At 61.9% G+C, this 22,061-nt stretch overlaps 2 protein-coding genes across 2 annotated transcripts in view; both read right to left on the bottom strand.

Annotated features, from left to right (window-relative positions):
- Positions 1–22,061, bottom strand: part of TSNARE1 (t-SNARE domain containing 1) — a 131,599-nt gene that overhangs the window by 41,704 nt on the left and 67,834 nt on the right. The window contains 3 exon segments of the mRNA XM_036830978.1: positions 11,813–11,895; positions 15,347–15,805; positions 17,156–17,228. Of these exon segments, the coding sequence (XP_036686873.1) occupies positions 11,813–11,895; positions 15,347–15,805; positions 17,156–17,228 (615 nt within the window).
- On the bottom strand, positions 7,592–10,404 carry LOC118883833 (skin secretory protein xP2-like). Its single transcript, XM_036830979.1, has 2 exons — positions 9,778–10,404; positions 7,592–8,754 (listed from the first exon to the last, which is right to left on the bottom strand). The coding sequence occupies exons 1-2, from the start codon at positions 10,361–10,363 to the stop codon at positions 8,186–8,188; spliced, it is 1,155 nt and encodes a 384-aa protein (XP_036686874.1). The 5' UTR covers positions 10,364–10,404; the 3' UTR covers positions 7,592–8,185.

Here is a 22,061-nt window from a genome sequence, read left to right as displayed (position 1 = left end):
CTGATCACGAAAATAAGATTCTCCGGTCTTCTCGCCACCCAGGGACTCAGGCCTCGGCAAATCCAATTGCTGCTTATTTACCCTGCTCGGCTCCAAATTAAAAGGCAGCCTCCCCTCCCCCACAGGCTGCCCAGCGTGGCCCTCAGCCTGGCCAGGGCAGCAGGTCCCAGCCTGGACGAGGCCTCTCGGGCTCTCAGATTATAACATCCTGTCACTGGGAACAGGATGCAGGGCTCTGGCCAGAGAGTCCCTCCTCATCCTCCCTGGAGGCTCAGGGCCTGGGCCAGGCCACCAGTTGGGCTCTTCGCAAGTCCTGCCCCTGGCTGGACTTGGATTAGCTCAGAAGCCCAAGCTCCGCAAGGCACCATCTGACCCCGGGCCTGGCCCACTGGAGACCTTCCTTCTTTCTGCACCTCCTAATCTCCCCTGCCCATGGGACCATGCCCCGGCCCTGCCTTCCGGGTGCCTCTGCATAGGTACGGGCGGTGCGCGGAACGTGCAGTGCGTTGACAGAGCACGGGCTGCAGGCTGAGCACTGTCGCGGGGGCCGGGGGCAGCCAGAGCCCTGCCTCGTGGAGGTCACCCGCCCGGAAGACAGGGACTTACAGGGGGGTTGGCACGTGTGGGGCTGGGAGGGTGAGAGGCGGCAGGGGAAGCCTCTCTGATAAGCACATGTCTGAGTAAAGACCTACACCGGGGAGCAGTTAGGATGTGGAAAGGATGCAGGAAGAAAGGAGGCCGACCTTGTCCCTGGCACCTGCGGGGCGTTCACTGCTGTTCTCTGCTGCTGCTGCCGGAGGACAGTTGCACAGCTCCCCACGCAGGGCCTCAGGGTGGGCGTTCAAAGTTCAGCATCATCCCTCATCCTCGTCCTTGAGGCAGCTCCATGGAGGGTGGGGGGCATTACTTCCCCCAAAGCCAGTGGTTTGTCCAGGCTTCCTGCTAAACTACCAGCTCCAAAAGGCAGGCCACGGGACTCAGCACGGTCCGCTTGTGTTGTGATAGGATGACCAGGTCTGTGTCCATGAGACAGACAGGCCCACGATGATCCTTTCCCGTACGTATGTCACCTTTGATTTGACCTCGAGTTATGTATTTAGGAATTTCCCCTTTTTCCGTTCTCCGGGGAGGTTTGTACAAGACTGGATCTCTGCCCTGAAAGTTGGGTAGAACGTACGTAAAAGACCAATCGGGCTTAGTGTTTCCATGGGAGAAAGTCTTTCCGACGCATTCTGTTTCTTTAATGGCTACAGAACCACTGATCTATTTATTCTTGAGTCAATGTTGGCAAATTGTACTTTTCTAGGAATCTGTCCATTTTTTCCCTAAGTTTCCAAATTTGTTGGCATAAGACCATTCATAGAATTCTCTTATTACTTTGGAATTTCTGCTCTTTCAGTGCTGGATCAATCTTACTAGTGGTTTGTCTATTTTCACCATCCTTCCAAAGAACCAGCTCTTGGCTTCCTGCAGATGCTATTATAACTTAATAAATTCTGCTTAGTCTCTATAATCTTCTTCCTTCTAATTTCTCAGGGTTCATTCTGTAGTCCTTTTACTCTTAATGTCTTTTTAATATCTTAATTCATTAATTTTCAGCCTTTCTTCTTTTGTTGTGTAAGTATTTAAGGCTATTAATTTCCTTTGAAGTACCCCACAGATTTTGATATGTAGTATTTTCATCATTATTCAATTATGTCTTTTTTACATATCTATTAATGATTTCTTCATCGACCTCCCAGTTAGTTAGGACTGTTTTAAATATTTCCCAACATACAAGGAACTTTTTCTTTATTTTTGTGCATTTTCCTAATTGCATTTTCTAATAATTGCAGCGTTTTACCCATTACTGATTCTTTGAAGTTTGTTGACACTTGCTCTATGACCTAAGTCATGGTCAAAATCTGTAGCCGTCCCAGGCGTCCTGGAGAAGACCGTTATCTGCTGTTTGAGGGTCCAGTAAGTCAAGTGCTGATTATTACTGAAACCTGCACTATCTTCACTAATTCCTAGTCTCTGTGACCATGTTGACAACTTCTACTCTCCTGATGGAGTCACTTTGCAGGTGGAAAGTTCTGGCTTTATTTATCTATTTAGAGCTCTTTTATTAGGTGTATAGAAATGTAAGATTTTTCATCTTCCTGAGGAGATGAACCGATCATGCAGTAATTTGTGCTATCCTGTTTATTTACTTATATGATTAATTCTGATAGTATCCATGTACATATTTGTCTTCACGTCCATTTTGTCCAAAGCTGACCTTACCACTCACACCCTCCTTGACTCTGACCGGTGTGTTTTTCTTTACAGTTTCATTCTCACCTTCTGGTCCTTATGTTTTACTGGATCACTTCTAAATGGCAAACAGATATTTTTTTCCTACAGTCTGATGATCCTTGACATTTAATAGGCTCATCTAATCTGTCCACATTTGTTTACTGGACAAGATTTCAAAAGCTTGCCTCAGGTTTTCTATTTGTCCAATTTCTTTTTCTTCTGTATTATTTTAGTTGCTCTTCCCCCCCCCCCCCCCTTTTTTATTCAGTAGACTTTTGTCTGCTTACTTGCATTCTTACTCCTTTCTTCCTGCTGTGGAAGTTATAGACTCCTACAATACTCTTCCAGAGGTTACTGCTGCCTTCAATTTTATTGTATTTTCCACTGTTGTCTTGTGTGTGTAGGTCTGTGAGACGCTATCACACATGAAGATCCTTGTACCGCTGTGGTGACCGGATACAGAGCTGCTCCAATACCTCGGGGGCCCTCGTGCTGTCCTAGAGTTGCACCCACCCAGCCCACCTCCCGGCCCCGTTTCTATCTCCACAATCTCGTCCCTTAGAGGATGTCAGACCCACGGAATCACCCAGCATGGGCTCTACAAGACAGGCTCCTCCACTCAGCAAAATGCCCTCAGAACCCTCCACCTTTTCATCCATCTTTATTGCTGAGTAGTATTTCTTGGCGTGGATGCACCACAGTTTAACCATTTACCCACAGAAGGCATCTGGGTTATTTCCTATTTGGGGTTGTTACAGATAAAGATGCTGTGAATATCTGTGTACAGGTTTTTGTGTAAACATGACTTTTTATTTCTCTAGGATAAATGCACAGGAGTGCAATTGTTGGGAAGTATGGTAAATGAATGTTTAACTTTTTAAGAAACTACCACAGTGTTTTCCAGAGTAGCTGTATCATTTTGCATTCCTGCCAGCAGTGTATGAATGGTCCACTTTCTCTGTATCGTTGTATCTCTTATTTTAGCCATTCTACCAGGCGTGCGGTGGTATCTCATTATGATTTTAATTTGCATTTCTCTAATGGCTAGTGATGTTGAACATCTTTTCAGATGCTTATTTTCTATCCATATATCTTCTTTGGTGAAGGGTCTGCTCAAATCTTTTGCCCATTTTCTAATTCAAGTATATTTTTTCTTATTGTTGGATTTAGAGAGCTCTTTATATATTCAGGATACAAGCCCTCTGTCAGCTATGTGATCTACAAACATTATCTCCCCGTAAGTAGTTGGCCTTTTTATCCTAACAGGGTCGTTTGAAGAGTCTAAGTCTTTAATTTCAATGAAGGAATCCTTGAGTTTTTACCATGTATAGTTAACAAACACCAAAATTAATATTTAGTTTCTCTGAAAATGGGCTCAGAATAATTTAATCACTATCATTGTCCCATTGTTGTTCTGTCCTTTCTAAAAACTTAACTGCACAAGTAAGACATTACAGTCAAAAATCACTGTTTAATATGAAATGATGTTATTATCTCACACAGTCCTTTGTTGGATCTGCCCCACATTTACCAGCTCCTTGGTTCACTTTCCTTGTCACAGACCTTCCTTCGAGGATTATTCTCCATCCTCGAGTCCATCCTTCAGAAGCTCCTTTGGTGAAAGTCTGTTGGCAGTAAACCCTCAAGTTTTCACTTGTCTTTGCTCTCCAGAGATGGTTTTGAGGGCGGCGCGATTCCAGGCTGACAGTCCCTTCTCTCGGCCTTAGTGGGTATCACTCCACCGTCCCCAGCCTCCACGGTTGCTGCTGTGACTGAGCTGGGAGCGGGGCTGTCATTCCGCCCCTCCTCCCGAGCCTCCTTCCCGCTCAAGGGCCGCGGTTTCTGGGAGGCGTGGAGCTGCCAGGTGTCAGGTGCCTCCTGTGTCTGCGGGATGGTGGGCGGTCGGGTGGGGCCTCCTCACGCACTGCCTTTCCTCATTCAATTCTCTTCTCCTGGGACCCCGCCCAGACCTGTGCTGAATTGCTGGTATACCCTCCACACCCCTTCACCCGTCACCCTTTCCGCTTCCTTAGCTCTCCCTGGCACACTGTCACTTCCCCAGCTAAGCCTCCCAGGTTGCTCCTCTCACGTCATCCGGGACCAAATGTGTTGCCCGGTCCCCCGCCGACTTCTTTGTTCTAAAAGTCATCACTGATCTTTTCCAGACTCATTGGGTCACTTTTGATCATCTCTTATTATTACTCATCTTTGTGATTTCATCTTCTTTTTAAAATATTTCTTAGACACTATCTTATGTTAGGCATCTGATTAATTCCTTGGGGGTCTGCACGAGTCGGCAGTGGCTGCCCTAACAATAACACAGACTCGGTGGTTCAAACAACAGAAATGCACCCCGTCCCCGTCCTGGAGGCCGAAAGTCAGATGCCACGGCGTGCGCAGGCCTTCTCCTCCTGAGGCCTCCCTCCCTGGCGTGTGGACAGCCCTCCCCTCCCGTGTCCTCACGCGGCCATCCCTCTGTGCGCATCTGTGTCCTGATCTCTTTTTCTTATAAGGACACGAGTCACGTTGAATCCGAAGTCACCCCAGAGACCTCACCTTACCTCAATCACCTCTGAAGGCCCCAACTCCAAACACAGTCACCTGCTCAGGTCCTGGGGTGAGGACTTCAACATCTGAACTTTAGGGGGACATAATTTAGCCTGTATCGGGCCTAAAGCCGTGGTCTTGTTATTTCTGCAACCGCTGGCCCTCCCTCCTCCTCTGCACCCCGTGGCTGCCCACGGCAGACTAAGTGACCTCTGCCTGTGGGCTCACGTGGCTCTTCTTCTTCTGAGGGTCCCCCAAGGCCTACAGCACTCTCCCCGAAAGGACCGTCTGCCAGGATCTCAGCTGCCTCTCGTCCAGCGCTTTTGACTGCGGTGGCGAGGGGCTGGCGGTGAGGGGACAAGCCTGGTTATTTTGCTTCCCCCTGCAAGCCAGCAAAGCGTTTACAGTCATGGTTTTTTCCACGTGAAGCTGTCTCCTAGCAGGGGAGCCGCATGGGCTGCCTAACCCGCAGTGTACCAAGAGGGAACTGCCCAACTCCCTCCTTGCCTGCGGCTGCCCCAGGCCAGGGACCTGGCCTTGCTCACTTGGGGTCACATGGACGGGCTCATGCACTTGGTAAAGCAGCGTGACGAACGGACAGGGCATGAACTGGGAATCCTGAAACCGGGCTCCAAGCGGCCCCCAGCTCTCTCCATGACCCCGGCCATCACCCCTGCGCCCCCAAGGCCACCCGGCCTCAGATTTGCCATGGTGACCTGGGGTCTCTTCAGGCTCTAATGAAAGCTGTCCCGGCCACCCTCCAGCCTGTCTCTCTGGAACACAGAGGCCTTGCAATCAACCAGAGCAAGCCACAGAAACATGGCCTGCCGTGGTGCCTGACGCCTTCTAGACGCCCCGAGTCAGGACCCTTCGGTCTTCACACCTCCGGGCTGTTCTGTGCACAGGACACTGCTGCCCCTCCCCCTCTCCTTAAACGCCCCCGGGCACCTGTCACCCAGCCTCCACGGGGTCTCCTCCTCTCCCTGCCGCCCTGTCCCCGGGCTCCCACACGGGGTCCTCAGAGCCCCGGCCTGTGGGCCCCGCCCTCCTCAGGCACACGGCCCCCGACCCTGGGCTGCCACAGCCCCCCTGGCCCCCGGGCCCCGCACAGGACAGCAACGCCGCCCGCCCTCCCCGCCCTCCCGGTGGCCCTCCTCTCCCGCATGTCCCTGTCCGGGCCCGCCATCTGCCTGGTCGCCCAGCCCAGAGTCTGGGCAGAAAGCACACGAGGTGCTGGAAGGCCCCCGGAGGGGTCAGATGTCTCCCCGCTGCCTCACCTCACACGCACCTCCCTCAACGCTCTGCTTCTGACCAGCTCCCGTCTAAACCAAGACCCAGCCTCCTTCTTAACGGATCTTCAGGCCACTCCCACCCCAGATCCTCGGCTCCCCTTCCCGCATGAACACCCCTGCCCTCGAGGCCAGGCAGGGCCCCTGTCCCCCTGCCTGCCACCCAGGCTCACTCGTGCACCCCCAGACCGATGGCCCGACAGGCAGGCACCCCATCCCCGTCATGCCCTGCCTGGCCCTCAGCGGGCAAAGAGCATACCGGGCCTGTGGAGGCGGCCAGACCTCTGCTCAGCCTGGGCTGCTGTGTCCTCAGCACTCAGTGCAGGGCCCAGAGCAGGAGTCCAGTAGGGGTTACGGGACTGGCCAGAGTCAGAGTTCAGTACGGGACCAGGGTCAGAGTTCAGCAGGGGACCAGGGTCAGAGTTCAGCACGGGACCAGGGTCAGGGCTCAGCGTGGGACCAGGATCAGGGCTCAGCGTGGGACCAGGATCAGGGCTCAGCGTGGGACCAGGGTCAGGGCTCAGCATGGGACCAGGGTCAGGGCTCAGCGTGGGACCAGGGTCAGGGCTCCGCGTGGGACCCGGGTCAGGGCTAGGTTGGGATCTGAGTAGGTGCTGACCAGGGTTAGTGGGTAACCTTGGAGAGCAGTGTTCATTGCCTAGAGAGGTGTGTGTCCACTGCAGTGGGCATCTTAATGGACAAGCAGGGTCCATGCCTTTCACCTGGAATGAAGCTCTAGGAAGACGCCAGACATGGCACTGAAATGCACTCTGGCTTTGTAGGGCTGAAGGAAAGGCCACCATGGAGAACACACGGTGTCCTCCGGACCGCAGGGGAAGAGGAGGCTGGAAGGGCGCCGGCCACACTGCAGAGGGCTGGATGGGCAGCTAAGGAGCTCGGGCTTTCTTTTGTGGACAAGAGTTGCTGACATGCTGCCGGCTCCCACGGTAAACAGCGAAACCAGGAAAAGTCCCTCCCACTGTGTTTGTTTCACCCTGGTCTCTGCGCCCCTCAGTGCCAGGCTGCCTGGGAGCCCCGGGACCAGCACGCTGTCCAGTTCATGCCAGGACCTCAGCCTCTCGCTTCCGGAAAAGGCTTTCATCACGAGTCTGGAGAAGGAGGCAAAGGGGAAGCTGGAGGTGGCACAGCTCCAGGGCCACGAGGACCCCAACAGCCACCCGAACTGTGCGCTGAGGCCCGTGTGACCTGCCTGGCGGGGCCGGGAGCTGGGGCCAGCCCCGAGGGACCCCACAGGGCCAGGAGTCACAGGTGAGGCGGATCTGACACCCGGGGGGATCAGGGCTGCCTGCCAGGCAAGGGCAGAGGCAGAGCGCACGCGCAGACAGACAGGCTCCATCTCACTTCCTGTCAGCGTCACCCTCATTATCATCACTGGCTTTTTTTGTTGTTATTTTATGCTTATATAAGGAAAATATTTTTCTAAGAAAAGTCGACAGGTATAAAACGGCATCCCACCCCATCCAGTACCAACGAACATATGTGCACATACATATATATACCCCACACCACAGACATAAAATTGAGAGAAATAACCGCAGGCCCACGGGGCGTGGTTCCCTCGGGGCAGCATCAAGAGGATGCAGGGTCCCAGCCCCCCTCAGTCCGTGCGCCCACGGAGCACGGGGGCTTCCGGGAGTCACTCCAGGGCACACGCCGGGGGTTTCCTGGGTGCCCAGCGGAGCCACACTCCAGGGCCCACACCCGAGGCAGTGGTTTGGGGGCGCCGCGCCCCGCGTGCTTCTTCCCGCAGCTCCACTCACCCACTGCCCGCCGAGAGGCGCCCCGTTCTGCACTCCACAGCACTCGCCCCGACGGTCGGAGCGCGGGATGGGAGCGGAGCGGGCTCGGTCCGCCCACCGGCGTCATCCCTGAGTAGACCTCAGCCGGCCCTCCTTTCGCGTCACTGAGGCCCACGGACAATGGCAGGATGGAAGGGGCAACCACAGGCGGAAGTCCAGCGTCCTCTCTGGCTCCATCGAGGCCCCGCCTCTGCCCCTCAGAGGGGCAGGACCGGAGTCCCCGCTCTGCACGCGGCCCACGGGGTCCAGACCCTAGATCTCCTCCTCCACCTTCAGGATCATCCCTGAGAAGACCTCCTGGCCTGTGTGCCTGCCCTGGGGGCTGCCCTGGGAGCCTCCAGCTGGCCTGCAGGCCGTTCCGCCCCCAGGGGAGCCATCCGGCACTGCGGGCGAGGCGCCCCGGGTCGGGAGGGCCTCCACCAGCCTCTCCAGGGTCCGGTTGAGGGCCTCGACGCCGTCGGCCAGCCGCTGCAGCAGCAGGTTCTGCTGGGCCATCAGCGCGCTCTGCTGCTGGGACCAGGCGCCGAGCAGGGCGCCCTGCTGCCGCTCTGAGTCCAGCAGCCGCCGTTCCAGGTCCGAGGCCTCAGCCCCTGTGGGCTTCCCGGAGGGCTGGGGTGCCGCCGAGGAGGGCGGCGAGGGCCGGGAGGCCCCGGGGAATGTGGCCGCGGGGGGTGCCGAGGCCGGGGAGGCGGGCGGGGAGGGTGAGGAGGTGGACGCAGGGAAGGCTCCTCGGGGGTCCAGGGGGTCGGCTTCAGGCAGGCTCGGCCCATCCAGCGTCCGCAGGGGTAGCCACAGGCAGCCAGGGGCCTCGTCCTCGTCCGCTGGCAGAGGGAGACAGGAAACGTGAGCCTTCGCCGGCCAGGACCGGGGCGATGCCGGGGAGCGCCACCTGCACGAGGCCCGCTGCCCACGCGGCTACTTCGGTCTCGCGGGGCCCCTCTGCAGCGGGCAGCAGCACCCTCACTAGGACACCAAGACTCAGGGGGCAAAAGACGTCCTCCAGTAACGCCGAGGTAGAACTTCAACCTGGCAGCTCCAAAGCCAAGGTGCCACCACCACATGCTGCCATCTGTCTGTCCATCCGCCCACCCACCCAAGCTGGCCATTATCTACCCACCCTCCTGTCTGTCCATCTGTCTACCTACACATACCCACCCACTCATCCATCCCCTCATCTATCTGCCCATCTGTTTGTTCATCAAGCATCCATCCGTCCCTCCATTTGCCCACCTTCCTTCCTTTCATCCTTCTTCCTTACGTCCATCCATCCATCCATCCGCTCATCTCTCAGCCATCCATCCTCAAACCATCCATCCATCATCCATCCATCAACTATCCATCCACCCACACCTCTATCCATCCACCCACTTGTGTATACACCCTTCCAATCCTTCAGTCCATCCATCTACCCATCCATCTGTCTGTCCATCCATCCATCCACCAAGCAGACATCCCATAAAGATGAGCAGCTATATATAAAAGCAGAGCTACCCCAGGGTAGCAGGAAAAGCCAAGACTTGGAATCCTACAAACTGGGCTCCCAAATCAGCTCTTCCTCTTGACAGCTGTGTGACCTTGGGAAAACCCTTCTCTCCTTTGGGTCTCAAATCCCTAGTCTGCAAATGAAAGGCCCAGCTGAAGGCTAACCTTCCAATTGGCTGGGTGTGGAGGGTGAGTCAACCAAGGTCCCAGGGAAAACCCCTGGGCCTGAGCCCCAGGTTGTGGTGCCCTGCCTTGCTGACTCCTGCCGACATGCTGCGTGGCAGTGGGCAAGGGCAGGAGGAATTACTACGGGGTGGCAACTTCGGGCTGTACCTCCTGGATCTGAGCCCCTCTCACCTCACCTATGGCACAGGTGGTCCTGCTTTGCGATGGAAAAGGGGCGATGACGGCATCACCCCCGAGGACTGGGCCCACGAGCTCCCGGGCACCAGGTAGGGGTTCTGAGCCTGATGTGTCCGTGGGCGCAGGTGGCTGCCCGGCCTCCTCCTGTTCTTCCTTTTCCTCCTCCTCCTCCTCACTGTCACATCCTCCTTCTGGGGTCCAGGCATCTGCGGTCCAGGCACTTGCTGACCCTTCTGAGCCCGGAGGCTCACGCGGGGAGTCACCCTGCCGGCGTGCTGCTTCCCTCTCGAGAGGAGGCTTCCTGGGGGTGAGGGCCCTCGGCAGGCACTGGCCCACTCGGAGAGCTCCCGTTGGAGAGGCCGGGCCCTGGGCGCCCGACAAGTCCGCCTTGCTCGTCAGTTGCAGCCTGTACCTTCTATTCTGGGAGGCCCTGGAAGGACCCAGCCAGGTGGAGAGGTCCGGGTGCAGGTCTGGCCGCCCTCGGCGTGCTGGAAGGTCGGGGCCCGTGGCTGGGGCAGAGAGTCCCGAGCTGGCACCAGCAGACACGCTCTCCAGCCCTGCCTCCGCCCCGTCCTGCAGACACATGCCGTTTCCCCCCCTTGGTGTGGTGTTCACCAGCTGTCACGTGTGGCCTACACTTGTCGCCCTGACTTAGGAGTCTAGTGGCCACTGACAGAGAAAAGGGGAGGCCAGCAGTGGGGCCAGCCTCCACCCCACGACGCACTCTCGTGGAGTCCAGCGGCCTCCAGGCCCGCGTGTGCTCTGCCCACTGGGCTCCCTGAGGGAGGGGAAGCCTGGGAAGGGAGCGCAGCTGCTAGGAGGGGGCCGCTCTTTCCCGCTCTTTGCCCCGCCCACACCCCTGTCTGGTCCAGACCATCACCCTGTGCCCTCTCCTCCCCGCTAAGGCAACCGGAGTCCCTTGCCCAGCACAGCCCTGACTTCCCAAAGCCCCCAGGGAACAGGACGTCGTCCATCATCTCTCCCCGGCCCCCTCCCTGCTCCCGCCGGCAGGGCCCCCACGCAGCGTCAGCACCCCGGCCTGTGGCGCCCCGAGCTCGCCTGGGCAGCCCCTCCCTTGGCCTCTGTCCCCTCTGCCAGGACAACTCCCGCTCGGCGCTCCCCCAGGAAGCCCCCCCTGCCTCGGCTGGCCCAGGGCCCTCGCGTCACTGGACTGGACTGTCCACCCCGCCCTCCCCCAGGACGCACGCTCCAGGAGAGATGCGCTCTGTGGGCTCCACCTCTGCGAGTCGGGGCGCGGCACGGAGCGGGGGGCCAGTGAGTGATGCGGAGCAAGCGGAGGGCGGGTGCTGGCCCCCCCTCCCTGCTGGACCCAGGTCCGAGCCTGCCTGGCCCAGTCAGGGGCTCACGCAGTGGCTGCAGGTCAGCACGGCAGCCCGGCATTGGTCCCCAAGGCTGCCCTAAGCCCATCTCAAGCAAATAAGGGTCAGATATTTGTCCTCACTCTCTGTGAGCCGGCCAACTCGTCCCAAGCAGAGAGGGCCCCACCAGCTCCAGCCGGGGGCCAGGCCAGGGGCAGACACGGACACAGCCGGCCCAGCGGCCGGAAGGCCAGGCGGCCCTCTCCACCGCCCGCGCCCTCCAGGAAGGCAGCAGACACTGACGGACCCATCCTGCCCTTCTGAGAGTAAGGGAGAAGCCGCAGAGCTTCCTGCAGGGGCAGCTGAGGTGCTGCGCACCCTGGACACAGGGAGACACAGCCACGTCGGCACCCACGGCAGCGAGACCCAGCTGGCGGGCGCTGCTCCTGGCCGCCCCTCACCCCTGCCCTCTCACTTCACTGCCGAGCGGTGGGCAGAAGCCCCGACCGCGCTCTCGGCGGCGGGGTTGGGGGAGGGGGTGGTGCAGACTAGGGGGAGGCGGGACCTCCCACCCTGGGCACGCGGCCCGCAACCCCTTCCTCTCCCCTCCCCCACAGCAGCCCGCCTGGGCGCAGAGAAGACCCTGCGGGCCTGCCCCTCCCAGGCGCGGGCAGGGGTCGGAGGGGCGGCGGGCTGTCCCCTCACACTGACTTACTTGGTGCCGGCTGGCTCCAGCCAGGAGCTCACTGGCTGCCTCTGCGTGCGAGGACGCAGCCTCAAGGCCGGCTTCAATACTATCTGCAAATCAAGACAACAGAAGCAATTACAGAGTGGAGACCCCGAGGTCACCCAGGGCCGTGGGGATGGGGCGTGGACGGCATCTGCCCCCCCGGTGATCACTCGGAGGCACAAGCGGGGAGTCCAGCCTCCAGAGAAGAGAGGCTGCGGCGATGGGGCACCGGTCACCCCCCTGGCGTGGGCGCTGGCCGGCCTGAGCTGCCAGGACAGAGAGCCTGGGGGTGCCTGTCCCTTGGAGCCGCGGCAGCCCGCTCAGGAGAGGGTGAGGCCCGGCTCTGCCGTGACTCTGCACGCTCACAGAGTCGCCGTGAAGACGGCGAGGCTGGGCCTGGGAACACCCCACTCCGCACTCGGCCCTGGACATCAGCAAGTGCACTGACCGGCCGGTTCTGACAACAGTGAGGGGCTGAGCGGGGACCAGGACTTCGGGCAGGGGCCGGCTGGGTGCGTCCACGCAGCCCCCGAGATGCCAGCCCCACAGCACACCTGAGCCGCCCTGACGAGGCCCAGGGACCGCCCTTGGACACCAGGAGACTCCCCTCAGCGACGCCCTTGGTAAAAAGGCAGCATCACATAAAACAGGTGCCAAATCCATCCTTGCCCTGCTGTGGATGCACTGCCCAGCTGGAGGGCACGCAGGGCAGGGCTGAGTTCGGACCGCGGTGCTTGACCCCAGCAGGAACCGGGTTTGCACCCAGCTGAGGACCAGGGCGATTCTCTATGCTGTTTTTTCTCCTCCCAAAGGGAAGGACCGCCCAGACGATCAGGGAGTGACCGTGGCCATGGGCACGGCCCTCAGCAGGGACCAGACGCAAACACGCATCAAGTAAATTCTTCCAGGAAAAGAGGACAAGCTTCCAAATTCATGCATTTTGGTGAGAACTCCAGAGGCAGAAACGGCTAAACGCATATATTTCCCTGGAGAGCTGCGCACCTGGGCACCACCCAGGCCGAGGCAGGGACCATTCCCATAAACGCAGGTGCCGCCCAGGCACCAAGTCCCCTGGGCCCCGGGTTGAGCAGGGGGCGTCTTCCCTGCCTGGGGTTCCCTCCCTGAAGTCTGAGTCCGGCCCCTCCACGGGGAGCCCCATCAGGAGAGTATGGGGGCACCCCTGCTTCTCTCACATGCGCAGGGCCGGCCCCCCCAGAAGAGCAGAGGCGTCCTCGCCCCGTCACACCGAGGTCACTGTCTCCAGCCAGTCTGGAAGAGCAGCAGGGAAGGAAGGACACACAGAAGGCTGATTTGTCCCTTCACAGCTGCCAGTGAGGCAGGACCAGGAGGCGCCCACGAAGGCCCCCGCCCCCCTCACCGCCACCGACTTAGGACTGAGGTGAATAGGAGCCACCTCGTGCCCCAGACCCTCTCGCCAGTGGCCCAGCCACGCCCGACAGGGAGGGAGGTGGCAGAGAGGTGAGAACGGCTGCCCCGTGTGCCGGAAGACAGCGGTGTCCGGGCCAGCTGGGCACTGGGGTCACAGCCTGGAGGGCTGGATCGTAGGTCTGCTCAGTGCCCCCCAGATCAGACGCAGCCCTACCCTGGGACATCATACACGCAGACCCCCGGCTTGCGGCCAGCTCCCTCCTCCTGAGCCCTGGGGGCTGCCAGGCAGGCGGGCAACGCCCACCACGGGGCCTGCGGCTCCGGTGCCTCCTCGACCCTGGCCACGGCCTTCGCATGTCTTGAAGACCCCGGGCTGGCCGGGGGCAGCCCTGCAGGGCCACAGGCCCCCGGGCTCACCCCCAGTCCCCGCGGGGGGTGCTCGGCGGGAGCTGCCCTGGAGGCCTCCGCTCTGGGGGTCTCCGGGGCACCCAGACTCTGGGCCAGGCCCCCCGGGACCAAAGAGGAGCCCCTCAGCACCACTCCCCCGAACTCGGACAGAGCTGCAGGCACGCCGGGGGGGCCCTGCACTCTGCCAACCAGCCGTCCTCAACCCTGCAGCCGGACCCTGCCCAAGCCCCAGGCCAGAACTGACCCAGGGGCAGGAGCCGGTGGGGCTGGGCCTCGAGCCACCCCCAAACCAGGCGTGGCAGCCACTCCCCTGCTTGGTCTCAGCCCACCGGAGGGGGGAGGGGGTGTCCTGCCCCTACCCCCCTCTCACTCATTCCACAAACCTCTCTGAGTCAGCACTGTGCCCAGCCAACCCCAAGAGGAGCTCACCGTCAGCGGACTGTCCCGACGGAGGAGAGCCTGGGAGCCGCGGGGTCCGGGAGAGGGGGCGCCGGCCCACCAGGGCAGGCAGGGACGTCTGGGCCAGGCTGGGCCTCGTGACCCAGGAGTATGCCGAGCGCCACACACAGGGGCCACCAGGAGAAACACAGCCACCAAGCTCCTGCCTCGATCCGGGGCTGGGAACTCGCGGGACGGGTCTGAACACCCAGGGCCACACCCGTGCCACCTGCTGCCAGCCCCCCTTGGCCCTTAGAGTGTGCCCATTGTGCAGCACCCCAAAACCAGGTCTGGCTCTGCCTGTAGGGGAGCAGGTGGCCTCCCGAACTAGGCCCCGCCCCATGGTCCAGGCCCACGACCTGGTCCAGCCCAGGGCACGGCCGTGTCCCGGGTCTGCGTGCGTCTCTGATCCGCCCAGCCCTGCTCGGCGCAGACCCCCCACTAGAAGGTCTGCCGGGGCCTCTGCTGGGGGCCTCTGTGGCCCCTGCTTGTCCCCACGAGGCTGAATCCTGCCGTCCACTCTGCTGCCCTCAGGAGGGAGCTGGGCCTGCTTCTGGCATCGTCTCCAAAGTCCTTCCAGCAGCTCCCCAGGAAGGGGTGAGGGAAGGGTCCGGTGGGGCTCAGCTTCGAGCTGTGGGTGGAGCCATCATGCACAGACAGATGTACCCCTGGCGGAGGGCGCTCCTGGCGGACATTCAGAGGCGTCTCGAGGAGGAGGAGAAGGAGTGCGAGGAGGGGGCGCTGGAGGCGGCCGGGAAGGCCCAGCCAAGCACCCGTCTTCCTCACCAGGCTCAGAACCTTCTGCAAAGGTGGCCCTGGCGGTGGGCCCTGGGCTCCGAGGGGTCAGCAGGCCCTGGGAGGCTGCGAGCCCCAGACACTGCCCTGGCCTGCTCTGGGGGCTGAGTGACCCAGGGAGAAGGGCCCCCGCTCTGAGAGCACAAGAGGGCGTCGGGGGGTGAGGTCACCTCCACTGCCTGCCCCACGCCCGTGACAGGGCACAGCAGGGGCAGGGAGGTGAGCTGAGCCGGGCCAGTGATGGAGGAAACAGCGCCGGCCTCCCACGAGCACCCGAGCGATTCACGGGGACCTGGGCTCCCCGAGGTCTCTGAGGCCCTGCGGAGGCCCTGTCATGCGGGGCGACCCCAGACGGACCTGGCCCTGAGCCTCAGCTCCTTCACGCCCAGGACGGGCCTGGAGCCTCGGCCTCCCCATCTAGACGCAGAGGGGCCTCAGCTCTCCCCGCGGTTCCTGCTCGAAGCTCCGTGCAGGCTGTTGTCCACTTACTCGGCAGGGCCTCGGCGGCCTGACCCTCGCCAGCGGGGCCCGGGGCCGTGAAGGTCTCAGCCACCATGCGCTCGACGGGCGTGAGGACGGGCCCGGGGGCCCGGGGGCGCTCGGCCAGCTTCCTGCGCACCGCCCCTCGCAGGTCCCGCCACTTGTGCTTGACGTCGCCCAGGTCCCGGCGGCAGTAGCCCAGCGCGTTCACCGCCTGCAGGATCGCGCTCCACACGCGGTGCTTCCGGGCGGGCGGGCCCCGCAGGGCCCCGAACAGCAGCGGGTAGTGGCGCGTCACCCTCTGCACCAGCACCTCGGTCTCCTGCGGGCTGAAGTTGGGCTTCCGCGTCTTGGTGCGTGAGTGGGAGCCCGGCCGCAGGGGCGCACAGCCCGGCCCGGGCAGCGGGGCCACCACGGCCGGCTCGGGGCTGGAGCTGCGCCGGCACGTGGCCTTGTCGCTGCTGGACCCTGGAAAGGCACCGGAGGCTCAGGGCGGGCGGAGGCCGACGGGCGCCTGGCGGCAGATGGGACGGGCCGTGGAGAGCAGAGCCCCCGACCCCGGCTCGTGGCCCCGGGTCTCCACTGCCCCCCGTAGAGGGGACAGCAGCCCCAGACCAACAACCATCGTCGCAGGGACACCCGTAACAGCACGCAGCACGCAGCGGGGTCCCGTCTGGGCCCAGGTGCCCATCCCCTCCGCCGGGCCCCAACCAGGGTCACAGCAGGTGAGTCCTCGCCACCTCCCCGCCCGGGGGACAGCCCCTCCCAATCAGTGATGGGGCTGAGTGACCATCCGGGTGACACCTGGGTGTCCATCTGGAGCGTACAAGCCTCCTGCACACCCACCACGAGACGGCCAGCCAGAGCGAGGGTGAGGGAGGACGTGGAGACAGAGGGGGTCCTGGGGTGACGGGCGGCCCCGCCCAGAGCAGGGTCCTGCAGGAGCCCAGGCTCCGCAGGTGAGCGAGGGGCCTGAGGCAGCGCGGCCCGACCCTCTCCAGTCGCTCTGCTCCTGGGGGTGCAGCACACCCCGAGGAGGGCAGCCGGGCTGCCCGCTGGGGAGCAGGACGTGCATGGGCCTCAGCACCTCCCCGGCGCCCGGGCCTGAGAGGCGGGAGGTTATTCACAGCCAGGGGACCCCAGTGAGGCAACGACTCGGCAGGGGAACGGGGTGGAGGGGGGGGTGGGCGAGCCCTGGGCCGTGGCTGGGTGCTGACTGTTGGCCGAGTGGCTCTGGGCGCCCCGAGCCACCTTGCTCTTCCAGGCCAGGGGCTGTGAGTACCCACTCCCCGACCTCCCCGCTGCCCAGGCCACCCGGGCACTCAGGGCAGCAGCAGGAAAGCCCCAAGGCCACAGCGGGTGGCAGGCCGGGCTGGGTGGGCGGAGGCCCTCACGTGGGGGAGACTGGGGACCAGCAGGGACGTCAGCTCCCCCCTCACAGCCCTGTAACCCACCACGCACGTTTCCTGGGAAGCAGCTCCCGGCTCCACACCCCCAGCAGTCTCCACAGGGGGGGACCCGCTGCAGCCCATCCCCCGCCCAGGACAGCTTGTCCTCCCCCGGGGAGTCCTTGGTTGGGGAGGAAGGCCCGGTTGGGTGGGGGGGCAGGCAGGCCAGGGCTCTTCCATGAGCAGAACGGGTGGGCCAGCCTGTTGCGTGAGCCCCCTCAGGCCCGGCCTTCCCAAGGGGCTGGGGGCGACCTGAGGAGGCGGGGAGGGAATGCGGCAGAAGCTCAGACCTCCAAACCTGCCCAGGCCTTGCCGTCTGCCACGCCTGGGGGAGTGGGCAGGTGGCTGGGTGGATGGCATGGGTACCCACCGACGGCCTCTCCTTGCTCTGACACCATGGAGGCCAAGTCCGTGATGATCTGGTTCACATCCAATAGGTCACTCTGTGGAAACAAGATGGCAGCCATTAGGTCAAGGGCACGGCCACCAAGAGTGCTAAGTGAGAGCCAAGGACCAGAAACAAGGCCAGGGTCACCCTGCAAGTCAGAGACATTGCTGGGATCTGAATTACTGTCTCCTGACCCCAAGGCCAGACCCCATGCTGAGGATCCCAGGGCTGTGCGCTCCCTTGCTGTGTACACAGGACCCAGGGTCTGGAAGGTTGCAGTCTAGTCTAGTGCAGGGCTGCGGCCCCAGCACGGTCCTGCAGGCCTGACTAAAGGAGGGAAGAGGCTGTCCGGAGCAGAGGGCACAGGCTGCACCTCCCACAGGCCTGTCGGTCCTGCAGACACCTCACTCCTCATTCCCTCCCGGGGGGGCTCCTTGACGGAGGGTCCACTCTTCCTTCTCTGTACACTCGGCACCTAGCACGGGCCAGCACACGTGGGTGGGTGGTGGGTAGATGGATGGATGGTGGATGGATGGACGATGGAGGTGGGTAGGTGGACGGACGGTAGCCCCACTGCTGTCTAAAGAATGAGTAGCTTCGTGAAGCTAGTGAATGGGGGTAAGAAGCAGAACTGAGACCAGGAAACTCTGGGGTACCTCCCACCCTGCATGTCATGCTGGCCTCTTGCATCCTCCATGCCGCCCACCTCTATCCTAACTCCACTTGCCCAGCAAAAGCACCAATGATGCTGGTGAGGGATGTGGCCACACCACTCACAGACCACAGGCCTGGGGCTGTGCTAGGGGCACATCACACATGGCCACCTTCACACTGGCAGCACCTGTGAAGGGAGGTCACGGCACCCACCTGACAATGGAGGTTGTGGGGCTCAGAAAGGTGCGTGACCTCCCGGGCCTCACAGAAAGGGGGAGGGCTGGGGTTGGCACCGATGCCCGCTGACTTGACGCCCTCTCCCTGCAGGAGACGGCTCCTCCACCGGCCAGCCAGGTGACCCTGCACAAAGCCATTCACCTTGGAGCCAGGTGCCCCCACCTACCACTGGGCAAATGCAAACCTCCTCCTCCCTCAGCGCCCGGCGCATGGCCAGGGTAGAGCCAGAGGGAAGGTTCCTTCACGCCCGTGAGATGGCGGGGGGGGCGAGGGTTCACACCCCGCCCCTGCCCCCACCACCCTGCCCCTGCCCCCACCACCCTGCAGCTCATGCGGAGCCTGGATTGACTTCCACGAGGGTCATTTCACCCCACTGCAAAATATTACAAGGAGACTCATTGCCTTTTCAGGAGCGCTCTGGGAGATGAAGCAATTAGCCTGAGCTTAAACCAACATGTACTATCGACTGCAGTTCCACCACTGGCTCACACACGGCGGAGGCGGCGGCTCTGCTGGGACGGGGCCCCCGGCCGGGAAGGTGGTGGTGAGCGTGGGGCCTCGAGTGGCCTTGGCCTGGGCCCATTTCCGGGATCCGCGCCCCCACGGCCCTCCCTGGCTGAGGCCACTAGTGGGGAGGCCAAGCTTAGGCGCCACCCTAAGGTCCAGACCTCAAGGTCACACGCGACAGCCGCGGGCTCAGCCAGGCCTCAGGCAGACAGACCCACCTCTTCACACTTCCAGGTTCCCGTCCCAAGGCCACCAGACCACCAACCTTGACCTCGGCCGCTGAGCTTGCCCGGTGGGCCGTGGACAGAGCCTCTCTCGCACAAGGCTGGCCTGGGGGCCCTGAGCCTGACCGTGGGTGCACTTGGACTCGGGGGCTCAGAGGAGCTTTTCTAGGGCACACAGCCTCCCATGCCGCGTGAGGGCACCGCTGGTACCCCCACTTCACAGCAGGGGAAATCGTCACCAGAGGTTAAGGGACTTGCCCCGGGACACGCAGCTGGGAAATATCGGCACCCACGTTCACACCCGCCCGGCCCCCTGGCCCTGGGTCACCGCTGGGAGCGGGGCAGCCCCGGCAGTCGGGACACCTGATCAGCACCCAGGGGCGGCGGGCTCGCTCCCAGGGACGTCTGGTGCCACAGCCACTGGCACCGGCAGACTTAAGGTGCATGCGCTGGATCCCTCCCCGTGGGCACAGGGAGAGCCTCGGCAAAGGAGAGGACAGGGAGGGGGTGGCTGAGCGGGGCCCGCGAGCCCGGTGCCTCCTGGGGGCCTGGGAGCAAGCCCACCGCCCCTGGAGCAGGAGCAGCCGTGCGTCGCCATGGCCCGGCCTCGGCGGGACACACGGCTACTGTCGCGGGTGTTCCTTGTCTGGAGCAGCACCGACCCCGAGAACCCGGGACAGCCCGGGAGGAAGCCCAGTCCGGCCCATGTTCTGGGCTTCGGGAGAGGCCCCCAGGGAGATGCGGCAGCCAAGGCAAGTCTCCAACCGCTGCCAACACACAGGCGCAGTGGCTGCCGACCAGCTCGACAAACTGCCGTCTCCACCAGGGCCTTGTCTCCTCCCCACGTGACGTTTCTGTAGCGAGGAGCCCGCCGAGCACGGTCGGGGCTGTGGCCGAGGATGGCGGCCAGGAGCGGCAATGACCCGGTCCGCTGGCGTGAGCTGAGATGCACCCGGAGCACCGGGCACACAGGCCGGCAGCACCGAGGCGGCGGAGCCTCACGCGGGTGACCCACCCGACGGCGCTCCACGGGCACCCGCGTCTCATTCTCCAGAAACTCATCGTCATGGCTGCCTCCTGGGACGTCTCCACTCACTGGGCTCTGGGGAGTCGACGTAACCTTTGACTCGGACACCCTCCTTCATTTCCAGCCTCCCTCTTTTTAAGATGCCTGAGGCTCCGACCGCTGACCGTCGCCACCTCTCTGCTGACGTTGAGGAGCCCCGCCAGCCCCACGTCCTCTGCAGATAGTCCTGGGGCCCTGCTTCGCCCTCAGACCCATGACCCTCTGAGTTGTTCAGCGATGAATAAATCGCTCGCTTGGAAGAGACGCTCAGGCTGGGCTCCTGGCAACACTCCGTGTTCCAGGAATGGCTTTCTGCGGAGACCCTTCCCCACGTGACTCAGACCTGACTCGCCCAGGATGAGGCTGGACCCGGACCCCTAACTCCCTCTCTGCCTCACACAAGATGAGCCGAACCACTCATCCTGCGACCCGCTGAGACAGGAGGCGTGCTGGCCACGTGTGAACCCAGCTCCTCTCCACGGCCTGGGCCCCCGCAGATGCCCCAGCCCAGCCCCTCCAGCTCGGCGCACTCCCTTGCAGACGAGAAGCCTGTCCCGACTCCCAGGTGTTTGCACGTCTTACATCACAGCGTTCTCCTCGCTCAAGAGCCCCCCACTCCCTGGAACAATCCTTTTGAATAAAGACCCACTCAAAAAAGAAGGAAGCCGCGTCGGGGGGATAAGGCGAGTGAGGGTGTCCCAGGGCCCCCTTGCTCCAGCGGGTCTCCACCAGCCTGGTGGCCAAGGGAGTGAGGATGGGAGCAGGGGACACTGCCCCAGCACCAGGCTGACCCCTGACCTCGGGCCACCGTGAGGGGGTCAGCAGGGTGCGCCCCCCGCGCAGAGCCGGACAGACTACGGGGAGAGGGTGGCAGGCGAGCCTGGGGCCACAGACCCCGCCTGGCCTCCCGGGCAGCAGCCTCCTATGTGATCGCAGAGAACGGACCAGACGGGCTCCGAGGGGCTGCTCAGAGCACGGGGACCCCAGGATCCCAGCTCCCAGCCAGACGAGCCTGTGGGCGCACAGCCTCCAGCCCCCCGGAAGGTCTGGGGCAGGGAGCCCCACACGCACTTTCCTAGTAGCGGGAGCAGGTGTGACCCTGGCTGCCCAGGGGCTGCGGTCCCCACCCCCAGTCCCAGGCCTTTGGCCGGCGGAGGAGTTTGTGGGCTAGCGCCTCCCCCTCGTCCAGGGTCACTCACGGATGCTGGGACATGCTTGTTGCGGGTGGACCTGATGATGGGCCAGGAGAGGGGGGGGCCCAGGGGAGGGGGCAGCACACAGAGCGGCAGTGTCCGGGCACAGGCGACCGGCACGAACGGCGGTCCCTCCGGTCACCGTGCTGGGCACCTGAGCAGGCCTCGGCTCCCGATGGAGGACGCCAAGGGCAAATGAGGGGCATGTGCCAGAGATGTGGGCCCCACCAGGAGCTGGGGTAGGAGCCGAGCTCCAGGCAGAAGTCCAGGACTCAGTCCCCGGGGTGTGAGCTCAAAGCCAGGCTGGTCACGGGGACCATGCTGGGAGCCCAGAAGCCCCCCAGGGGATGGAGCCCCCGGGGACGGCGAGCAGCCCCAGCCGCGATGCACGAGGGCGGCAGGCACTGGGAGCCGTGTGCCCAGGCGTGGGCACGAGCGAGCGGGAGACTGTAAAACCCCTTAACTTAGTAAATGTTTAAGTCAGGCAATTATTTTCCTGATTGCTTCTAAAACTAGAACTCATTAAAAGCTCTCACGGAATCTTCTCTTTTCTTTCACTGGCGCTGAGGAATAACAACCTTGCACAGGACATAATAAAACCTCGGGGGGGGGGGTGTGTGTGTGTGCGTGTGCGTGTGCGCGTGCCCTCCACTTTTAAGAGCAAAAAGAAAGAAAATGCCACTGCATTTTTCTCTATCATGCAATCTCTTCTCGTAATTAGGATCTTGGCAACCATCCACCTACAGAGACAACAGTCCCAGTCAGTGGAATAGCCAAACTTTATTTATCGATTTATTCACATATTTATAGCTAGATATTGGCCAGATCAACCAGCCCCCTGCACTCTGGCCGCACAACGTCAGCTACTTGTAGGGTGGCTGAGGCCCCACAGGCTCTGCTCAGCCTGGAGGCCCCTCCTGGCCCCTCTTCACCCCAGCCTCCTCCCTCCTCGGCCTGCCAGGTAGCCATGGCAACAGAGCAGCTGGTGAGCACAGAGCTCTGCACCT

The sequence above is a fragment of the Balaenoptera musculus genome, chromosome 17 (assembly GCF_009873245.2).
Source record: "Balaenoptera musculus isolate JJ_BM4_2016_0621 chromosome 17, mBalMus1.pri.v3, whole genome shotgun sequence".
In the NCBI taxonomy this organism is placed as follows: Eukaryota; Metazoa; Chordata; class Mammalia; order Artiodactyla; family Balaenopteridae; genus Balaenoptera; species Balaenoptera musculus.
Note: the sequence above shows the minus strand (reverse complement) of the source record. Positions and strands in the feature narration are given on the sequence as shown.

What these genes read in the sequence shown, in the direction of transcription:
- LOC118883833 (XM_036830979.1), bottom strand. Translation starts at nt 10,363, where the DNA reads ATGTGTCTGCAGGACGGGGCGGAGGCAGGGCTGGAGAGCGTGTCTGCT. An exon ending in CAGGACCACCTGTGCCATAG is followed by an intron (nt 8,755 to 9,777) that starts GTGAGGTGAGAG and finishes TCCCTCTGCCAG; the next exon opens with CGGACGAGGACGAGGCCCCT.